Below are 18,454 nucleotides of genomic sequence, written 5' to 3'. Positions count from 1 at the left end.
TACAGGAGTGCTGATAGAATGCTGAGTTTGTACAGGAGCAGTGATAGAATGTTGAGAATGTAGGAGAGCACTGATAGAATGCTGAGGGCTTAGGACAGCAGTGATAGAATGCTGTGAGGGTACAGGAGCACTGATAGAATTCAGAGTGAGTAGGAGAGCAATGATAGAATGCTGTGTGTTTAGGGAAGCAGTGATGTAATGCTGAGTGTGAAGGAGAGCAGTGATATAATACTGAGTGTGTGGAGGGAATCAGTGATAGAACGCTGAGTGTGTAGGAGAGCAGTAATAGAATGCTGAGTGTGTGGAGGGAGCAGTGATAGGATGCTGAGTGTATGTGTGGGGAGGAGTATTGATAGAATGCTGAGAGTGTAGGAGAGCACTGATAGAATGCTGAGTGTGTAGGACATCAGTGATAGAATGCTGAGTGGGTACAGGAGCATTGATAGAATTCAGAGTGAGTAGGAGAGTAATGATAGAATGCTGTGTGTGTAGGAGAGCAGTGATAGAATGCTGAGTGTGTGTGGGGGGGAGTATTGATAGAATGCTGAGTGCGTGGAGGGAAGCAGTTATAGAATGCTGAGTGTGTGTGGGGGGGAGTATTGATAGAATACTGAGTGCGTGGAGGGAAGCAGGTATAGAATGCTGAGTGTGTGGAGGAGAGCAGTGATAGGAGGTGGAGTGTGTGTGTGTGGGGGGAGTATTGATAGAATGCTGAGTGTGTGGAGGGAAGCAGTTATAGAATTCTGAGTGTGTGGAGGGGAGCAGTGATAGGATGCAGAGTGTGTGTGGGGGGGTGGGGGAGTATTGATAGAATGCTGAGTGTGTGGAGGGAAACAGTTATAGAATGCTGAGTGTGTAACAGAGCAGTGATAGAATGCTGAGTGTGTGTGTGTGTGTGTGTGTGTGTGTGTGTGTGTGTGTGTGTGTGTGTGTGTGTGTGTGTAGGGAAGCAGTGATAGAATGCTGAGTGTGTGGAGGGGAACAATGATAGGATGCGGAGGGTGTGTGTGGGGGGTGGGGAGTATTGATAGAATGCTGACTGTGTAGCAGTAATAGAATGCTAACTGTAGGGGAGCAGTGATAGAATGCTGACTGAGTTGAGGAGCAGTGATAGAATGCTGACTGTGTAGGGGAGCCGGATAGAATGCTGACTGTGTAGGGGAGCAGTTATAGAATGCTAACTGTGTAGGGGAGCAGTGATAGAATGCTGACTGGGTAGGGGAGCAATGATAGAATACTGAAAGTGCAGGTGACAAGTGTTAGAGAGGCTGATTCTGAGTCGGGAGCAAAGCAATAAAGAACAAGTAACTTTCCAGCTGGGCAAATTTATGTTGCACTGCAGATGGGGCAGATGTAAGGTTCAGAGAGATTTATATTTGGGAGGGGCTTGTTCAAATGCAAATCTAAATTGAAGTGTAAAAATAAAGCTGTCCAGCAATTGTGGGCTACATGCAAAGGCATACAGTATTTACCCTGCAGGCAAATATAATGAATGTGCTAGCTGTGTGGGTACAGAGTAATGAGAGTGTATGGGGAGAGCAGTAATAGAGCAATGAGTGTGTGGGGGTAGGGGTGGTACATGAATGAGTGTGTGTGGGGGGAGCAGTAGCAGTGACGGAGTGCCAGCTGTGTGTATAGAGTAATGAGAGTGTATGGGGAGAGCTGTAATAGAGCAATGAGGGTGTGGGGTTATGGGTGGTAGATGAATGAGTGTGTGTGGGGGGATAGCAGTAGCAGTGAAGGAGTGCCAGCTGTGTGTGTACAGAGTAATGAGAGTGTATGGGGAGAGCAGTAATAGAGCAATGAGTGTGTGGGCAGGGCCGCAACTGGGGGGGCTAGAGGTGCACGTGCACTGGGTGCCGGATTGCAGGGGGTGAAAAAAGCTGACTCGAGGTGGCTTGGGGGCTGCAGATTCAGAAAATGGCCATCGCCTATGTATGGTGAAGATACACGGTTAGTTAGACCAGGTGTACCATGGTGATAGTGTACAGTAGGGTGAGTGTGGTGAGGATGCACGGTTAGTTAGATCCCGTGTACCATGGTGATAATGTACAGCAGGGTGAGTGTGGTGAGGAGGCACAGTTAGTTAGACCAGGTGTACCATGGTTATACTGTACAGTAGGGTGAGTGTGGTGAGGATGCATGGTTAGTTAGACCCTGTGTACCATGGTGATATTGTACAGAAGGGTGAGTGTGGGGAGGATGCACGGTTAGTTAGACCCCATGTACCATGGTAAAAGTGTACAGCAGAGTGAGTGTGGTGAGGATGCATGGTTAGTTAGACCAGGTGTACCATGGTGATAGTGTACAGTAGGGTGAGTGTAGTGAGGATGTACAGTTAGTTAGACCCTGTGTACCATGGTGATAGTGTACAGAAGGGTGAGTGTGGTGAGGATGCACAGTTAGTTAGACCAGGTGTACCATGGTGATAGTGTACAGTAGGGTGAGTGTGGTGTGGATGCACGGCTAGTTAGACCAGGTGTACCATGGTGATAGTGTACAGTAGGGTGAGTGTGGTGAGGATGCACGGTTAGTTAGACCCTGTGTACCATGGTGATAGTGTACAGTAGGGTGAGTGTGGTGAGGATGCACAGTTAGTTAGACCAGGTGTACCATGGTGATAGTGTACAGTAGGGTGAGTGTGGTGTGGATGCACGGCTAGTTAGACCAGGTGTACCATGGTGATAGTGTACAGTAGGGTGAGTGTGGTGAGGATGCACGGTTAGTTAGACCCTGTGTACCATGGTGATAGTGTACAGTAGGGTGAGTGTAGTGAGTATGCATGGTTAGTTAGACTAGGTGTACCATGGATTATAGTGTACAGCACAGTGAGTGAGTGTGGTGAGTATGCACAGTTATGGTGTAGTGTACAGCACAATTACAGAATAGCGTGGAGATAGGGGTGTACAATGCTGTGTTATTAGTGCAAATACAGTATGTTGTGCTTCTGCTAATAAGTGTTTACCTGTTCTGTGACCTGGATGGATGGATGACTGGTCAGGGGAAGGAACATTGTCAGTCTCACAGAATTATACCTTTTACAGAAACAACATAAAGTGAGCTGAATGCTGCTCTTACATGTATGCAGAAGCATCTAGGCGAGAGGTAGGCAACCAACAGTTTGTTGGGTCAGAGAGGTCTAGTCCCCGCTCAGGTAACACGTACATGTGTGTGTGCATTAGCTGTATACTAGTTAATAAATACTGTGTCATTCCCTCTCTCACAAGGTGACGGTCTCTTTTGCAAGCGCAGTGTGAATCTCCTCTCAGCACGGCCTGTCTCATACTGCGCTGACTGTCACTGGTGAATCGCGCCTAACAGAGACATTCGCAGAAGAGGTGAGTCCCAGTATAACCCCAAATGCTGTATATATATATTAAACATTGTTTTGGATTTTTACTATGAATTTATTTTATTATTAATTTTAGTATTAATCGCTCAGAATATTCATTATGGTTGTTTTACTCTGGTGCTGACCACAGACAAAATTGAATTGTCAACTTATTATTCAGGGTAATTATATCCAAACCCATCAGTCTGAGGTCAATACTCCATATTAGGAGCTACAATATAGAAAATAGTCCATTCGGTGGTATCTTAAGGGGTTTTATTTAACAACTGTTGAGAAGTTCACAAAACTTCACATAAAAGTCCTTTAGTATTTTTTTTTATATCTTTTTCAAAGATTCTGAACTGTCCGTTGTATCAAAAAGTGTTTACTTCACGTTTCAATTAAAAAAAAAAATAATAGCCTATAATAATAATAATAATTTTATTTATATAGCGCTTTTCTCCTAAAGGACTGAAAGTACTATGACATTTTTAAGACCGACAGCATTTAAAAATATTTAAAAAAAGTAAAAAATTATAACAAAAATAAAGCATAAAATTAAAACAAAAATTGAGTGCATCTCACGTGTGTACGTCTGCATTGCAGAGTTACTTGGATCTTGTTGTATAGATGTTAGTAAAGGCTCATTGACCTTATACTGACTGGCAGGTCAACAGCCTACTGGTCAGAAACTTTTTGCCAGCAGTTATCAAAGATGACAGCAGAGGGAGCTCTAGAGCTACATGTGTATTGGCGAAACTCAAACAGGTGAAAGTGCTGTCAGTTTTGGGAAAATCAGCCTGACACCCCCCAAAAGATGCACTAACATTGGGGATCACTATAGATAGCCCCGAATAGCCCTACTGAAGATCTGTGGGGTACTTAAATGCTCTCAATAGCTGCTTATTAGCGTCTTTGCACAAGTGGTGAAGAATAGCATTTTGCAGGGGTTTTTTTGAGAAAATAAGTCGTCCCCGCAAATTTGGGGTACATGAAAATGGGTATTAGCCTATTATAAAGTTGCTAATGTGAGGTTTTAAAAACCGTAAAAAAATCCACCTGCCGCAAGCACCTGCAATCTTAAAAACACCTGCCGCATACTGGAGTCTATTTCGCTAGTTTTTAAGTTTGTCCCCCAACTTTGTACTTTTTCGCCCCCTTTTTCAAAGTAATTTTTTGGGGTGTTCTTAAAGGGTTTTTTTTACTTTTTTTGACACAGTTTACCTTTGGGGGACTGTCCCAAGGGTGCAGAGTGCTGTCCCGCAAGTTTGCACCCCAAAACCCCAATTTTGCACTTTTTTTCACCTCCTTTCATAGGAGAATCTTTTTCGCCTATTCCAATGCATTGACTTTCCCCACCGGCGAAAACTCTTTGGAATTGATTACGGGGATAAGTTTTCGCCTGGCGAAATGATGTCACCAGCTAAACTTTTTCGCCGAAAACAGCTTTTCGCACCTAATTGAATACGGCCCTTAATGTATCATGGTTGAAATTAAACTCTTTAAAATAGCTCCTAAGGCCTTACAGTAGTGATATGACCCTGTAATGCACAAGTGATGCTAATACCGTGTTTCACCAATAATAAGACACTGTCTTATTTTATTTTTTTTGTCCAAAAAACTCCATAGGGCTTATTTTCGGGGTAGGGCTTATTTTAATTAACATTGACAGCAATTTCAATAATTCAATACAATTCTTTACTTACCTTTATTTTTTTTCCTCTTTTTCTCTCCTCTCCTCCGCGGCGCTGCTGTAAATGACGCTGCCACGCACGCCAGCTGCCGCGTGCTCACTCTGTGAGAGTGAGACACTGCAGCTGTGATTGGATGCCACTGTGAAATCTTTAACAGCGGCATCCATTTCATGCGGGGGGGCGGAGCTGGGGGCATTTTAGTGTAGCGCAGGGACCGGACAAAATGGGGATTTTGTTAGGGCTTATTTTCGGGGTAGGGCTTATTATCGGGGAAACACGGTATATCTATAAACTGCTGTAAATAATATCTGTATAATCAGTGAGTTCTGATGTCAACATTTTAGTGCTAATTAAGAAAACTTGTTTATTATATAATAAATAACGCGCTCCCTACTGTAACTTATTACTGTATGTATAGCCTAGAGAGATTTGTGGCTTGTATAAAGACACCTTTGGCTCATCATGCCTTTATCACGGAACTCCTAGGTGACAAGGGCCGGCTCCAGGGGTCAGAGCACCCTGTGCCAGCCTGGTAGATATCGCCCTGTAATCGCGCTCGGCGAAATTGGTGGTGTGGCCTAATTTACATAGGCCACGCTCCTGCGTGACGTTATTTGGAGGCGTGCCCGCATGGCACGCCTCCAAATAACGTTAGGCTTGGGGTAAAGCCCAGCACTCCGTCACTGGCTGGGCTTCCCCCAGCCCTCTCCCGTCAGTGAATGGTTGCCGCGCGGCATCCATTCACACTCCAGGGATCCGGCACCGCCGCACAGCTGCGGTGGTGGGGGTCCCCAACTTCCCGATTTGACCACCCGTGGGCCACTTCGGCCCACGGGTGGAACAGCGCAACAGTACTGTCCCGCTGAAATCGGGATTTTGGGGAGGAGTGCGCCTGCACTAGTCGAACACCCCTAGAGCCGGCCCTGTAGGTGACTTATATCTCCCAACTTGTGCTAATCACGTAATTGTATTGGGTTCTGCCCGCCACTTCTCCGTCCGGTCAGAGTCGCACGCACAGCCGATGTCGAACCCAGTGGAGCGATATTACTGCGCATGCATCTTATGTCACCGCGTCTGCATCCGGATTGTTAGTGCACAGAGTTGCAGCACTGATTCACACGCGCGGTCTCTGCGATGTACTAAAAGTGTATTGGGGGCTTCTCGGCAGTGGCTAAACGGAGATGCTGCGTCTTATGGGAGCGTTGTGGACGTGATGTTCAAAGTGGTTGCCTATAAAGACACTTTATCGCTCACATTGGAAGCCATACTCGATTGTGCACCTAAAGATGCACTGGACGGTGTTACGTGTATGGACGCTGACAGCGGGCGTCTCACTCCTTGCACATTCCGATGCACAGATGTAGACCAGGGAGGGGCATTGTAGCGGGCTTTCAATAAATTCACAGACGCTACAGAGGCACAAGACGCAGGCACAGACGCTGTAGCGGCCCCCTAGGGAGGGGGGGCGATCAGCCGCTGCTGCAGCACTTCTCGGTCAGTGAGCGAGTTAGGAGCACACCTATCGCTTAGCGCTACATGTATGAAAGTAAACAAGGGCAGGTCCCTGGTGAACTATTATTATTTTTCATCCTTCCCTGGATAATCCAAATTAAATAAAGACCTATTTGTTCAGACCCACTATGAAAGGAAAGTCCTCTAACAAGAGCGATGTCAAATTTACTTTAGCTCATAAAGTAGTCAAACATTTATTTCCTATATAACCAAAGTTATAAAAGACCCGGGGTCGTTAAGGGGTCAATTAACTCTACCCCTGCTGCACGTTTACATTTCTTTCTATATACTGCAACCTACAGCAGTGTCAGATAACCGAGAGCGCCCCCCCCTCTTGTACATGTAGTGCCCCCCCACCCTTTCTCCATGGTGACTGTGATGTATATATGCCGACGTAGGGTGTTTGCAGAGCTTGTTCACGCATGAGCGGAGCATCGGTCCAGTAGTCCACGGCTGGTGCTAAGTGGCCGGAATGCGTGAGCCGGTCATAGTGATGTAGCAGATATGTATAGGTGACCACTTTCCTGGAAAATCAGGATGCACTAGGACGTGCCCATGTGGTCATGCCGCCTTTTAAGTACTGTTGGCAAAGGTGGCAATATACTCTTCCAAATCTGACTCTTCTCTATGAACTGAGGGCCTGATTCAGAGGTGAACTGAGGGCCTGATTCAGTAAGGGTCGCTATTGCGATCGCAGCTCCGTAATCGCACGCAGGTCTGCTGCGAAAACATACTAATGATCGCTATCACACTGCCAGCATAGAGACGCCCACTACCTCCCACTACCGCTATCCATACATGCTTACCCTCCCGGTTTTCGCGGGAGGCTCATGATTTTTCGGGTAACCCCCCGCGCCCCCAGAAGGGCAGGCACTTCTACCGAATTCTGCCCACTTCCTAGTGAAGTGGGCAGAAAGGGGAGAATTTCCGCGGCAATCGCAGGTCCCATGTAGAGGGCGGGGCTTAATGAGGAGATTCTTCGTGAATTGCGTCATTTAGCCCCGCCTCCTATGTAAATGTGCGCCAATCACTGCTATTTATCTCGAAGGGGGCAGAGCTTAATGACACGAAACGTCATGCCCCGCCCCCGTCACAACTCATTTGCTTCTCCTCCCCAGACATCTCCCGGGGAGGGGAAATTAAAGGTAGGCAACTATGCCACTATCTCACATCCATAATACCTTGCAGTCCTGTGTATACATCGGTAACATCGAGTACCATCGGCCCCTCACGCAGAATTACAGCAGCCCTGACCTTACATAGAAATTACTACCTCGTAGCACGCAGTGAGTACGCCCATGCAACGGCGTCAAACAGACAGGCACACCTGCGTTTCTCCGACCACTCCCCCGTCACCACCCCCAAACGCTCACTGCCTGTCAATCACTCTGCGATGGATCTCTGTGATCACACTAGTGCCTTCGCGCACGCGCATTGCGATGCATACGCAGTACGCAACAATCGGCCAACTGCGTACCCTTTAGCAGTTGCGATCCTTAATGAATCAGGCCCTTGGTTCACATCGCTTCTGCGGCTAACATATGCTAATGCAGCTGGAGCTAGGGACGGCCATTGGTGTGGTTAGCATCGATGGTTACCATCCAGGGGCGTATCTATAATGGGTGCAGGGTGTGTGGGGCACACGGGCCCCCAGGTTCAGGGGGGGCCCCGCACCGCACACCCTGCACCCATATAATTTAAAACTCACCTGTCCGTGGTCCCGCGCACACCAGAACACCGGAAAATTGCCACTGCAGCCATTTTTTCCGGGGTTCTGCCCATGCGCAGTAGACTCCGGGCAAACTCTACTGCTTCTGCGGTGGCCGGGCAGCCAGCGTTAGTCGGCTGCCGGCCGCTGGGGAGAGAGGAGGGGCCCTGCACGGAGAATGCATACCGGCCCCCTCCTCTCTTAAGACGCCCCTGTTACCATCGATGGATATATAGTAAGTGGCCATCGATGGTTACCAACTATGCAATGGATGACCATCGATTGTTTCACCAACCGATGGTCATCCCTATTCTATGAAAGACTGGCCCATGGGCCAACTAGAACCGGGAGTGTGGCTCGTGGGTGTCAGGGGGCGGAGCTATACTCAGTGTCCCGGCACCTTGTAAAAAAAAAAACACAAAAAACTATTCAGTTTTGCTTTTTCATCGATGGAGGGAAACCATCTGGTTCTCCCCATCGATGGGGAAACCATTTAACATCGGCCATAAACAATTGATTATTATGAATCATCGATGGTCAATGGCCATCCCTACATTTAACTTCCAAGGAGAAAGACCAATAAAGAGGTCTAGAGAGAGACCTAGGAGGTAAATTTACTAAAGGTTGATTTTAATCGATTTTAGAGAGAAATAAAAGGAGTATATCTTTATAAGAGAAGGTCTGGCGCCCAAACTATTATTCAACAAGAACTGTTGCTGCATCTGTTTTTACAACTGTGTCTACATGTGTGACTGTTATAAAGCCTGTATGGGCAGTGACCCTTTTCTCAGGTATTGCTCACACCCTGGAGAGCTAGCCTGGGGCAACAAAAAAATGCCCCTTGTACCACACGGAACACTAAAAGGGAGGTTACATAGCAATGACGGGTAAAAAAAAAAAAATGATTATAAAGAGCGATTGTTTACAAACATTAATAATTCCAATATCTTTTTTTTTTCTCACAGATATTAACTGAAACATCCAATGGCGTCAGAGCAGAAATTAGATGTCATTGATAAAGAACCAATCGGCCCCAGCCATGCCACTGAACAGACAGTGAATCCTCCAAGTGGCTGTGAATTACCCAACTGCTGTCCGTCTGACATTGAACACAAGGGGGAGCCAGTGACCCATCCAGTCACAGCTACTCTAGAGAATGGATCTAGTACAGAAGGGCAGAGAACAGGTGGTGAGGGGCAGGGGGCAGGTACAGGGGATCTGGAGATTAGTGGAGAGGTGGAGCAAGATGGGGCAGATAGCGAGTGGCAGGGTGTATTGGAGAAGAATAGAGCGGGGGAAGAGAGAGAGGGGGCAGCTAGAGAACAAGAAAAAGAGGTGACCTGTGAAGACAGGCCGGGCCAGGAGACAAATATAGAGGTCCTGTCATTAGGGGAGACAGGTCAACAGGTGACAGATGAGGAGACCGGTCCACAAGTGACAGACGAGGAGAGAGGTCCACAAGTGAAAGGTGAAGAGACACGTCCGCTAGAGACAGAGGAAACAAATCCACAAGTGACAGCAGAAAAGACCGATCCACAAGTGGCCAGCAAGGAGACAGGGGAGCAAGTGACAGGTGAAGAGACAGGTCCACTCCTGTCAGGTGAGGTGACAGACCCCCAGAATACAGCTGACGAGTCAGATCCACAAGTCACAAGTAAAGAGACAAGTCCTGTTGAGGAGACAGGCAGAGATGCACCTGAGAACGTACCTGTACATGTAACAGATGCACCTGAGAACGTACCTGTACATGTAACAGATGCAGGTGAAAAGTGGATAGAAATGTTGGTAAGAAACATAGTGACAGAGGTGACCAAAGAGGGGGCTTGTACAGGTGAGGGAACAGGTGAGCAGTCAGAAATACCTGGAGAGGCAGCAGATGCCGGTGTTCTGCTGACAGAGGAGAGAACACATTCCATTGTACAAGGGATGGAAACAAATAGCACGACAGGTGAGCAGGTGACAGAGGCAGCAGGTGCAGCTGTACAGGGGACTGTAAGAGAGACAAGCGCACCTGTACAGGTGTCTGACGAAAGCACAGACATAACTGTACCTCTGTCAGGAGAGCAGCAGGGTACACAGGTGAGGAGAGAGGGGGTAGTGGAAGTGACAGATACACCTGAACAGCTAAACAGAGTGGAAACAGGTGGAGATAATCAGGGAGAACTCTCCTGTGAGGAAGCAGACGTAATAGACCTGAGAGAGGCGGCAGGTGCACAGGTATGTGCCTCAGGTGAGGAAGAAAAGACAGACACAGCAAGTAAGGTGGAAACCGACAGACAGGTAACAGCCTCAGACGAGAAAGCAGAGAGGAAAGTGACACCTGATATGGTATCAGACCCTGGCAGGGAGGGGACAGCAGACCCACAAAGCCCAGTAGCATGCCGGGAGAAGGAGTGGCCGCCTCTTATTTGTACTGGCAGGGAGGTATGGGCAGACACGGTTGAGCAAGGAGAGACAGAGCAAGGGACGGTCACTGAGGAAAAACTGTGTCACAGGACACCTGAGATGAAGGACAGGGAGATCATGGAAGAAGGGGAAACCCTGGGCCCCGAAACCCCCATAGAGCGGGAGATCCGCCTGGCCATGGAGAGGGAGATGATCCTGCGCCAGGAGAGGGGGATCAGTGTCCCTGTTGGGCAGACAGAGTTTGTGGAGGTGCGCAGAAAGACCATAACGCTGGAGCCGATGGCACAAGCTGGCAAAGAGCGGCAGCTGGCAGGGGCACAGATGCAAAGAGAGATCCAGCTGGAAACGCGCAGGGAACAAGACCTGGTGGACCTGGGCAAAGTGATGGGCACCTATGACCGTGGGCCCCAGCAGGAGTTGCAGGAGAGGAAAATGATGTTCGAGAGCCTGAACACAGGTTAGTTCCTTTCTGACACCGTCTGTATATCTCTGCCCACACATGTCACCTGTAATGCACCCCCTATACAGTAATATACCCCAGCAGCTAATAGCCCATGTCTATATTCTGCTACAGGTCCTCGCCCCTCCCTAACTATATATCGTCTCCCACAACAGTTCCTATCTGACCGTCCTACCTGTCCCTGCTTATTCAAACGTATTCTCGTTATTCTCTCCCAACCTGTTCACTTCTACCAGCCACATACAATTACTTCTTCAATTAAGCACTTGTCTATCTGTTCTAACCTGTTCTCATACAATTAGAAATTCCCATAGACCTGTTTTCTGTATTGAATTGTGCATGATATAACTAAGCTTGCTCATCACAGATGTCATTGTTCCCTCTTGTGCTTTTCTAGCTTCCATCTACTGTACCTCCACTTACCCACCTGTGGACTAATCTACATACTGTGCTTACCTACCTGTTACCCACATCAGCTTACCCACCTGTGGGCTAATCTACATGCTTACCTACCTGTTACCCACATCGGCTAAGCCACCTGTGGACTAAGCTACATACTGGCCTGTACTTACCTACGTTGTCTTACCCACCTTTTGGCTAATCTACATACTCACCTGTGCTTACCTACGTTGTCTTACCCACCTGTGGGCTAACTTACATACACACCTTTGCCAACCTACCTGTTGCATACATTGGCTTACCAACCTGTGGGCTAATCTACATACTGGCCTGTGCTTACCTACCTGTCACCTATATCATCTTACCCACCTGTGGGCTAATCTACATACTCGCCTGTTCTTACCCACCTGACACCTACATTGTCTTGCCCACATGTAGACTGTTCTACACACTGACCTGAACATACTCTCCTATGCTTTTTTGCTGTTCATCTACCTCTTCTTACCAACCTGTGGACTGCACTACATACTCATTTGTGCTTTCCTGTCATTTACCTCAACTTCACCACCTCTGACTGCAGTACATGCTCTCCTAACTACCTCAGTTAGCCAACCTATGGACTGCAGTACATACTCCCCTGTACTTCCTTACCTCACATCTACCTCAGCTGCCCCACCTGTGACTTTAGTGCCTGATTCAGAGCCGCTCGTAAGCAGCCGCTCGTTCGTTCCGAGCGATGTTTGCACAACTGCGCATGCGTACGGATCGTAATACGCATGCGTGAACCAGTCAGTGCGCGGCCGAAAATCGTTTGTTCGCTAAATAGCGAATGCCTGCTATTTTGAGTGACAGAAAGAGGCGTATGTGGGTGGTAACAGGGGAAGGTGCTTGAAAACGGGGAGTGGAGATCCGAACGCAGGCGTGCTTAAAGGTCAAAACGGGCGTTTTATGGGTGTGCATAATTAATACAGCAGCGTTATTGACCACGTCACTGGGTTATTTTATAGTCAGAACTGCTCGCAAGATTGCGGTAGGAAAAACCAACCACAAGAATAGCGAGCAGTACATACGCTGGTCGATATACTCGATTAATCTAATAAATAGCGGACATGACGTAGGATGCGAGCGGCCAGGGGGCGTAGTTTTCCAAAAAACGACCGCATGTTTTGTACGCTCGTTCAGACCTAGAGGCGTGAACAGACCGCAAACAGCGAACGGTTCATTTGAATAGCCACCCCTATTTTCTAAACGAGCGAGCGCAAATAGCGTCCGGCTCTGAATGAGGTTCTTAGTGCATACTCACTTGTGCTTTCCTGTCACCTACCTCAGCTTCTCCACCTGTGGCTGCATGCATACTTAACTGTGCTTTTCCACCTGTCCCCTACCTCAGCTTCCCCATGTGACTGCAGTCAATGCTCACCTGTGCTCTCTTGTCACTTACCTCAACTTCCCACCTGTGACTGCAGTACATACTCACCTGCGCTTACCTGTCACTTCCTCAACTTCCACACCTGTAACTGCAGTACATGCTTTCCTAACTGCCACCTACCTCAGCTAGTCCACCTATGGACTACAGTACATACTCACCTGTGCTATCTTACTTCCCATCTAACTCAGCTTCCCCACCTGTGACTACAGTACATACTCACCTGTGCTTTCCTGTCACCTACCTCAACTTAGCCACCTGTGACTACAGTAAATGCTCACCTGTGCTTTCCTGTCGCCTACCTCAGCTTCCCCATCTGTGACTTCAGTACATACTCACCTGTGCTATCTTACCTCCTATCTACCTCAGCTTCTGCACCTGTGACTGCAGTCCATGCTCACCTGTGCTTTCCTGTCACTTACCTCAACTTCCCCACCTGTGACTTCAGTACATGCTCCCCTGTACTTCCTTACCTCACATCTACCTCAGCTTCCCCACCTGTGACTTCTTCAGTACATACTCACTTGTACTTTCCTGTCACCTACCTCAGCTTCCCCACCTGTGACTGCAGTACATATTCACTTGTACTTTCCTGTCACCTACCTCAGCTTCCCCACCTGTGACTGCAGTACATATTCACTTGTACTTTCCTGTCACCTACCTCAGCTTCCCTACCTGTGATTGCAGTAAGGGCCCCATACATTTAGCAAGCGATTTCACATTCAGACCGGAAATGCCAATCTGAAGGGGGATCGGTGCAAATCCTCTTGTTAAAAATGCCCAATTTGCTGATCAGGATCATATTTTGTGATCGGCAAATCCGTTAAATCCAACATGTTGGATTTCTCCAATCCCTGGCGTCTGGGGATCAGGGAATAGCGGCAATCTGTCGCTAGTGAATGGGGGCCTGTACATACTCGCCTGTGCTTTCCTACCTGTCACCTACCTCAGCTTCCCCACCTATGACTTCAGTACATACTCACCTGTGCTTTCCTACCTGTCACCTACCTCAGCTTCCCCACCTATGACTTCAGTACATACTCACCTGTCACCTACCTCAACTTCCCCACCTGTGACTGCAGTACAGTACATACTCACCTGCGCTTACCTTCACTTCCCCACCTGTGACTGCAATACATACTCACCTGCACTTTCCTGTCACCTACCTTAGCTTCCCCACCTGTGACTGCAATACATACTCACCTGCACTTTCCTGTCACCTACCTTAGCTTCCCCATCTGTGGCTGCAGTACATGCTTTCCTAACTGCGACCTACCTCAGCTAGTCCACCTATGGACTACAGTACATACTTACCTCCCATCTACCTCAGCTTCCCCACCTGTGAGTGCAGTACATACTAATCTGTGCTTTCCTGTCACCTACCTCCGCTTTCCCACCTGTGGCTGCATGCATACTTAACTGTGGTTTTCCACCTGTCCCCTACCATAGCTTCCCCATGTGACTGCAGTCCATGCTCACCTGTGCTTTCCTGTCGCCTACCTTGGCTTCCCCACCTGTGACTGCAGTACATACTCACTTGTGCTTACCTATCTGAGCTTCCCCACCTGTGAATGCGGTACATACTCATCTGTGCTTTCCTGTCACCTACCTCAGCTTCCCCACCTGTGAATGCGGTACATACTCATCTGTGCTTTCCTGTCACCTACCTCAGCTTCCCCACCTGTGAATGCGGTACATACTCATCTGTGCTTTCCTGTCACCTACCTCAGCTTCCCCACCTGTGAATGCAGTATAGTACATACTCATCTGTGCAACGATCAAGTGGTAGATTTACTAAAACTTCTTAAAAATAAGTGATGATGCTGTCAAAAGCAACCAATCAGCTTGAAGCTATCATTTATCTTGCACATTCTAGAACAGTGTCAGCTGGAATCTAATTGGTTGCTAGGGGCAACCCCACCACTATTAGAGGTTTTCGTAGATCTTCCCCCATTTCTTTTATCCATTAGCTAATTGCAAGGTGATATTAGATAGACTGGTCCCACATTACTGCTAAAGGTTACAAGACATATGTACTGTCCAAAATTTAAAGGGGAATCTCCTGCAGTTAATTTGGTCTTCCACAAAGATCTTTCGCCCTTGCATACGTTCACGGCGATGCCTTCTAGATGATTGTACTCCATGCACAGAGTTAAAAGTATTTGGTGTTGTTTCCAATTGCAAAGAAAATAAACAAATCAACTGAGAATTTGGTAATAGCTGAAGGCGTAGTCCCTTCTAATGTCGTCTGAAGGTGGACTTGGCAAATGTGCTGGAGAATACCAGTACATTATTACAGACATGGGACTTGAAAAAGAATAGTGAAAACAGAGTTGCTGCCAATTGTCCCTGATTTTACAGATTTTCATGGACAGTTCCAATTTTTTAAGGTTCAAATCTGGATAATGTTCCTGCTTTTATGAGACTGGCCACTTGCACAGTTATCACTTCTCTAGATTTAGATGATTGAGGCGGTTATCAGTATCTCTCCCATTTTGCATATTCTGTGAGTAAGGATCTGTTGAATAGGACTACACATATGTAACATGTTTTGTGACATCCAGTAGTCTGGTTATAATGTGGGATCTAGAACACTGGATTCATCAAGCTTTGTCCATTTGTGGCTGGTAGAGATTATGGTGCCCACGAGGAAATTGACCCTGAATTTCTCCAATGTTGGCATTTATGGAACAGCCAGATCACTGAAAATAAGGCCGTCCTGTTGCTTTTCCCCGGACCACCTGGACCCTTCTTGGCCATTGGCACTTGTTTATATTGCTTTGTGGGTAAACAGCGCTTGTATTTATGTGAAGGTATCGGATTATCTATAGAAAGAAATTGTGGGACCGCTATGGGCAGTTTAGTGGCCGAGAGGAAAACCTTTCTGTCTTCAGACCTTATTAATATATGTACAATGGCAGGGCCGTAACTAGGCTAGTGCAACCTGTGCCATGGCACGGGCCACTGCAGGGCAAGGGGCGCTGTTCGGGCCTGTCAATTTTTTGTTTATTATCATTCTCACTTGTAGCTTCCTCTTATTTTATCCCCAGCATCTCTTGGCCTCCACTATCTCTTTACTGACCCTTCCCCACATGAGGCCATGCCCCTTTTTTGGGTGCATTATGTCCCTTTTTGAAAAATATGGAGGCGCCAAAGCTCTTTCTAGCACAGGGAACCAAAAAGTCTAGTTACGGCTCTGTACAATGGGGCAGCACCCAACTGCATCCAAGTGTAGAGGAGCCATAACCACCTGAAGAGGGATATCCCTTTAAGGATTATATATACACCCTGGAAACCAAAGTGTTTGATGTATGTGGCTGTCCAAAATTGGGCAGATCAAGGTTTTCAAAGGTCAGGTCGAGGAGCCGGATCCCAAGAGTCTCTATTTAGTGCAGTAGACTTGGCAGAAGGATCACAATTCCCGCTACAGCCATAGTCTACAGATTTTTACATTGTTTTAGTCTGCTTGTCACTGTAATTACACCATGCAATGAAACCAGTCATTACTGGGCGTGACACAGATGCTAACTCCTGTTTTGTGAACGCTGCGGATCCTTAGTATTTCCCATAAAACATGTTTATTAAATTTACTAATAAATTATGCTATAAAGCGTTGCTGTGGTGATCCACATATTTAGGGCTGTTCTTTTTAGAAATAACTTCACACAGCACCATAAAATTGAGTGACGTGATACAAGTGGGAGGGGTCTGCTTACCAAGTACAGATAGATGGCAAAAATCAGGACACCGAAAATGGTCTGACATTCAGAAAACAAAATTCAGATGTTTATTCTATACCATTTTTCAGGCAAACGCATTTACTGTTTCTTTTATCGGGTCAAATATATATATTTTTTTTTTTCTGAACAGAGTCCTCAGATCCTCCCATCAAGAAGAGTCAAAATGAATCTCAACAGTCTACGTTCTTGGTAGTTACAACATCAGAGGTCCCTGTAGATTCCAACTATGTGGCCCCCGTTATAGATGGCAAGAAAGGGCCCTCGTACACTGAGGCTAATGGAAGCAATGTCATCATCATAGAGCACAGCTCTTTACTCCGTAGATCTGCCCCAGGAAACTTCTTCAGCTCCGCCCCTGCAGATTCTTATAGCTCCTCCACGGCAGATTCTCATCGCTCCGCCCCTGCAGATTCCCGTCGCTCTACACCAGCAGATTTTCGCCGTTTCCCCCCAGCAGAGGCCTCACGTGCAAACTCTGGAGGTTCCACTCCCCCCAACTCCGCTGACTCACCTATTCCTGCTCCCGGGAGTCCCTTTCAGCTGCTCCGTTCACCCAGCCCACGCTCTCTGCTGGAGAGAGAGATAGAGGAAGTGCAGGAGAGAGAGCGAGAACTCAGAAAACAGAGGAATAGTGTGTATGGGAGAGACGACAGTGACGTGGAGACTGCACAGAAGGAACCTGAGAGCAGAAGTGATTTCCAAAGCGGGATCTACCAGCCAGGTGAGAGCATGAACATAACTTGTGCTGTGTAATTTCAGTGCATCCATCACCTCCACAAAGTGGAAGTGGCCATTTTGTGGGCTGAGCTGGTATGCCGCCTAGTCACTAAGAACTAGTGACTGCTACCTCTTTGATGCTGCCAGTTCACGCAAATTTGATAGGTTGCATGCTCATGCATATTGGTTCAGCTGACAAAATGGCTGGCTCTGCTAAATAACACTGCCGTCATAGCTACTGTACGTCTCTTACTAGTTCTATCTTGCTCTGAGGTCATGGGGTCAATCCTATTCGGTGCGAGTCGTCGCGGCAGTGGCCGCACTTTACGGCAGCCCGGATTCGCCAAATTTTGCTCGCAGCCCCATAGGGCAGCGAGCAAAGTTTGGCGAATCAGGGTCGAGTCGGGCTGCGGAGGGTTCGACGTGCCGGTCCATTGCCGGCGTTTTAACGACCCCGATGTTATTAACAGCACCGTGAGGGGCTCTGCAAATAAAATGTAAACGCCTAATAAAATGTAAGGGGTTCTGAAATAGCAGGAAATTGTGATGGAAATTGGAGTAAATTAGAAGTAGAAACACAGAATGGTGTAAAGTGGAAGTTTAGTACATTACCATGTGTTCCCCATGTCTAATAATTACACGGGATTTCCGGGGATCGGTGTCTGTCTGTCTCTATCTCAGGCCCCCTCCTCTCTGGCCATCAGCACACTGAGCGGTACGGCACTAGAGTGTGCCCAGAGTCTATAACGCAGGTCACCGCGGCGGCCATTTTTCCTGTACTGCGCATTTTCCAGCCGTTTATTACGGCGCAGAAACCTGCGCCGACGTGGGACTCCGGAGAGGTAAGTATAATATGGGTGCAGGGTGTGCGGTATGGGCCCCCCCTGGACCAAGGTGCCCGTGTGCCCCGCACACCCTGCACACACTATAAATATGCCTATAGTAAACATCACATGTATTTATTATATATAACCTACACACTACCACATATACAGTATACACCCACCACGACATACACATAAATACATACTGTATATACGCATACATACACCCACCACGAC

At 47.5% G+C, this 18,454-nt stretch overlaps 1 protein-coding gene across 1 annotated transcript in view; it reads left to right on the top strand.

Moving 5' to 3' along the window:
- Positions 1–18,454, top strand: part of MISP3 (MISP family member 3) — a 34,646-nt gene that overhangs the window by 348 nt on the left and 15,844 nt on the right. Inside the window, exons 2-4 of the mRNA XM_088474021.1 lie at positions 3,228–3,338; positions 9,211–11,108; positions 16,807–17,397. Of these exons, the coding sequence (XP_088330147.1) occupies positions 9,230–11,108; positions 16,807–17,397 (2,470 nt within the window). The 5' untranslated portion in view covers positions 3,228–3,338; positions 9,211–9,229. The remainder of the gene's footprint in view (positions 1–3,227; positions 3,339–9,210; positions 11,109–16,806; positions 17,398–18,454) is intronic.

Source organism: Taudactylus pleione, unplaced genomic scaffold, assembly GCF_031769625.1.
Source record: "Taudactylus pleione unplaced genomic scaffold, aTauple2 ptg000145l, whole genome shotgun sequence".
Lineage (NCBI taxonomy): Eukaryota > Metazoa > Chordata > Amphibia > Anura > Myobatrachidae > Taudactylus > Taudactylus pleione.
The sequence above is the reverse complement of the archived record's forward strand: the minus strand, read 5'-3'. Positions and strand labels throughout refer to the sequence as shown.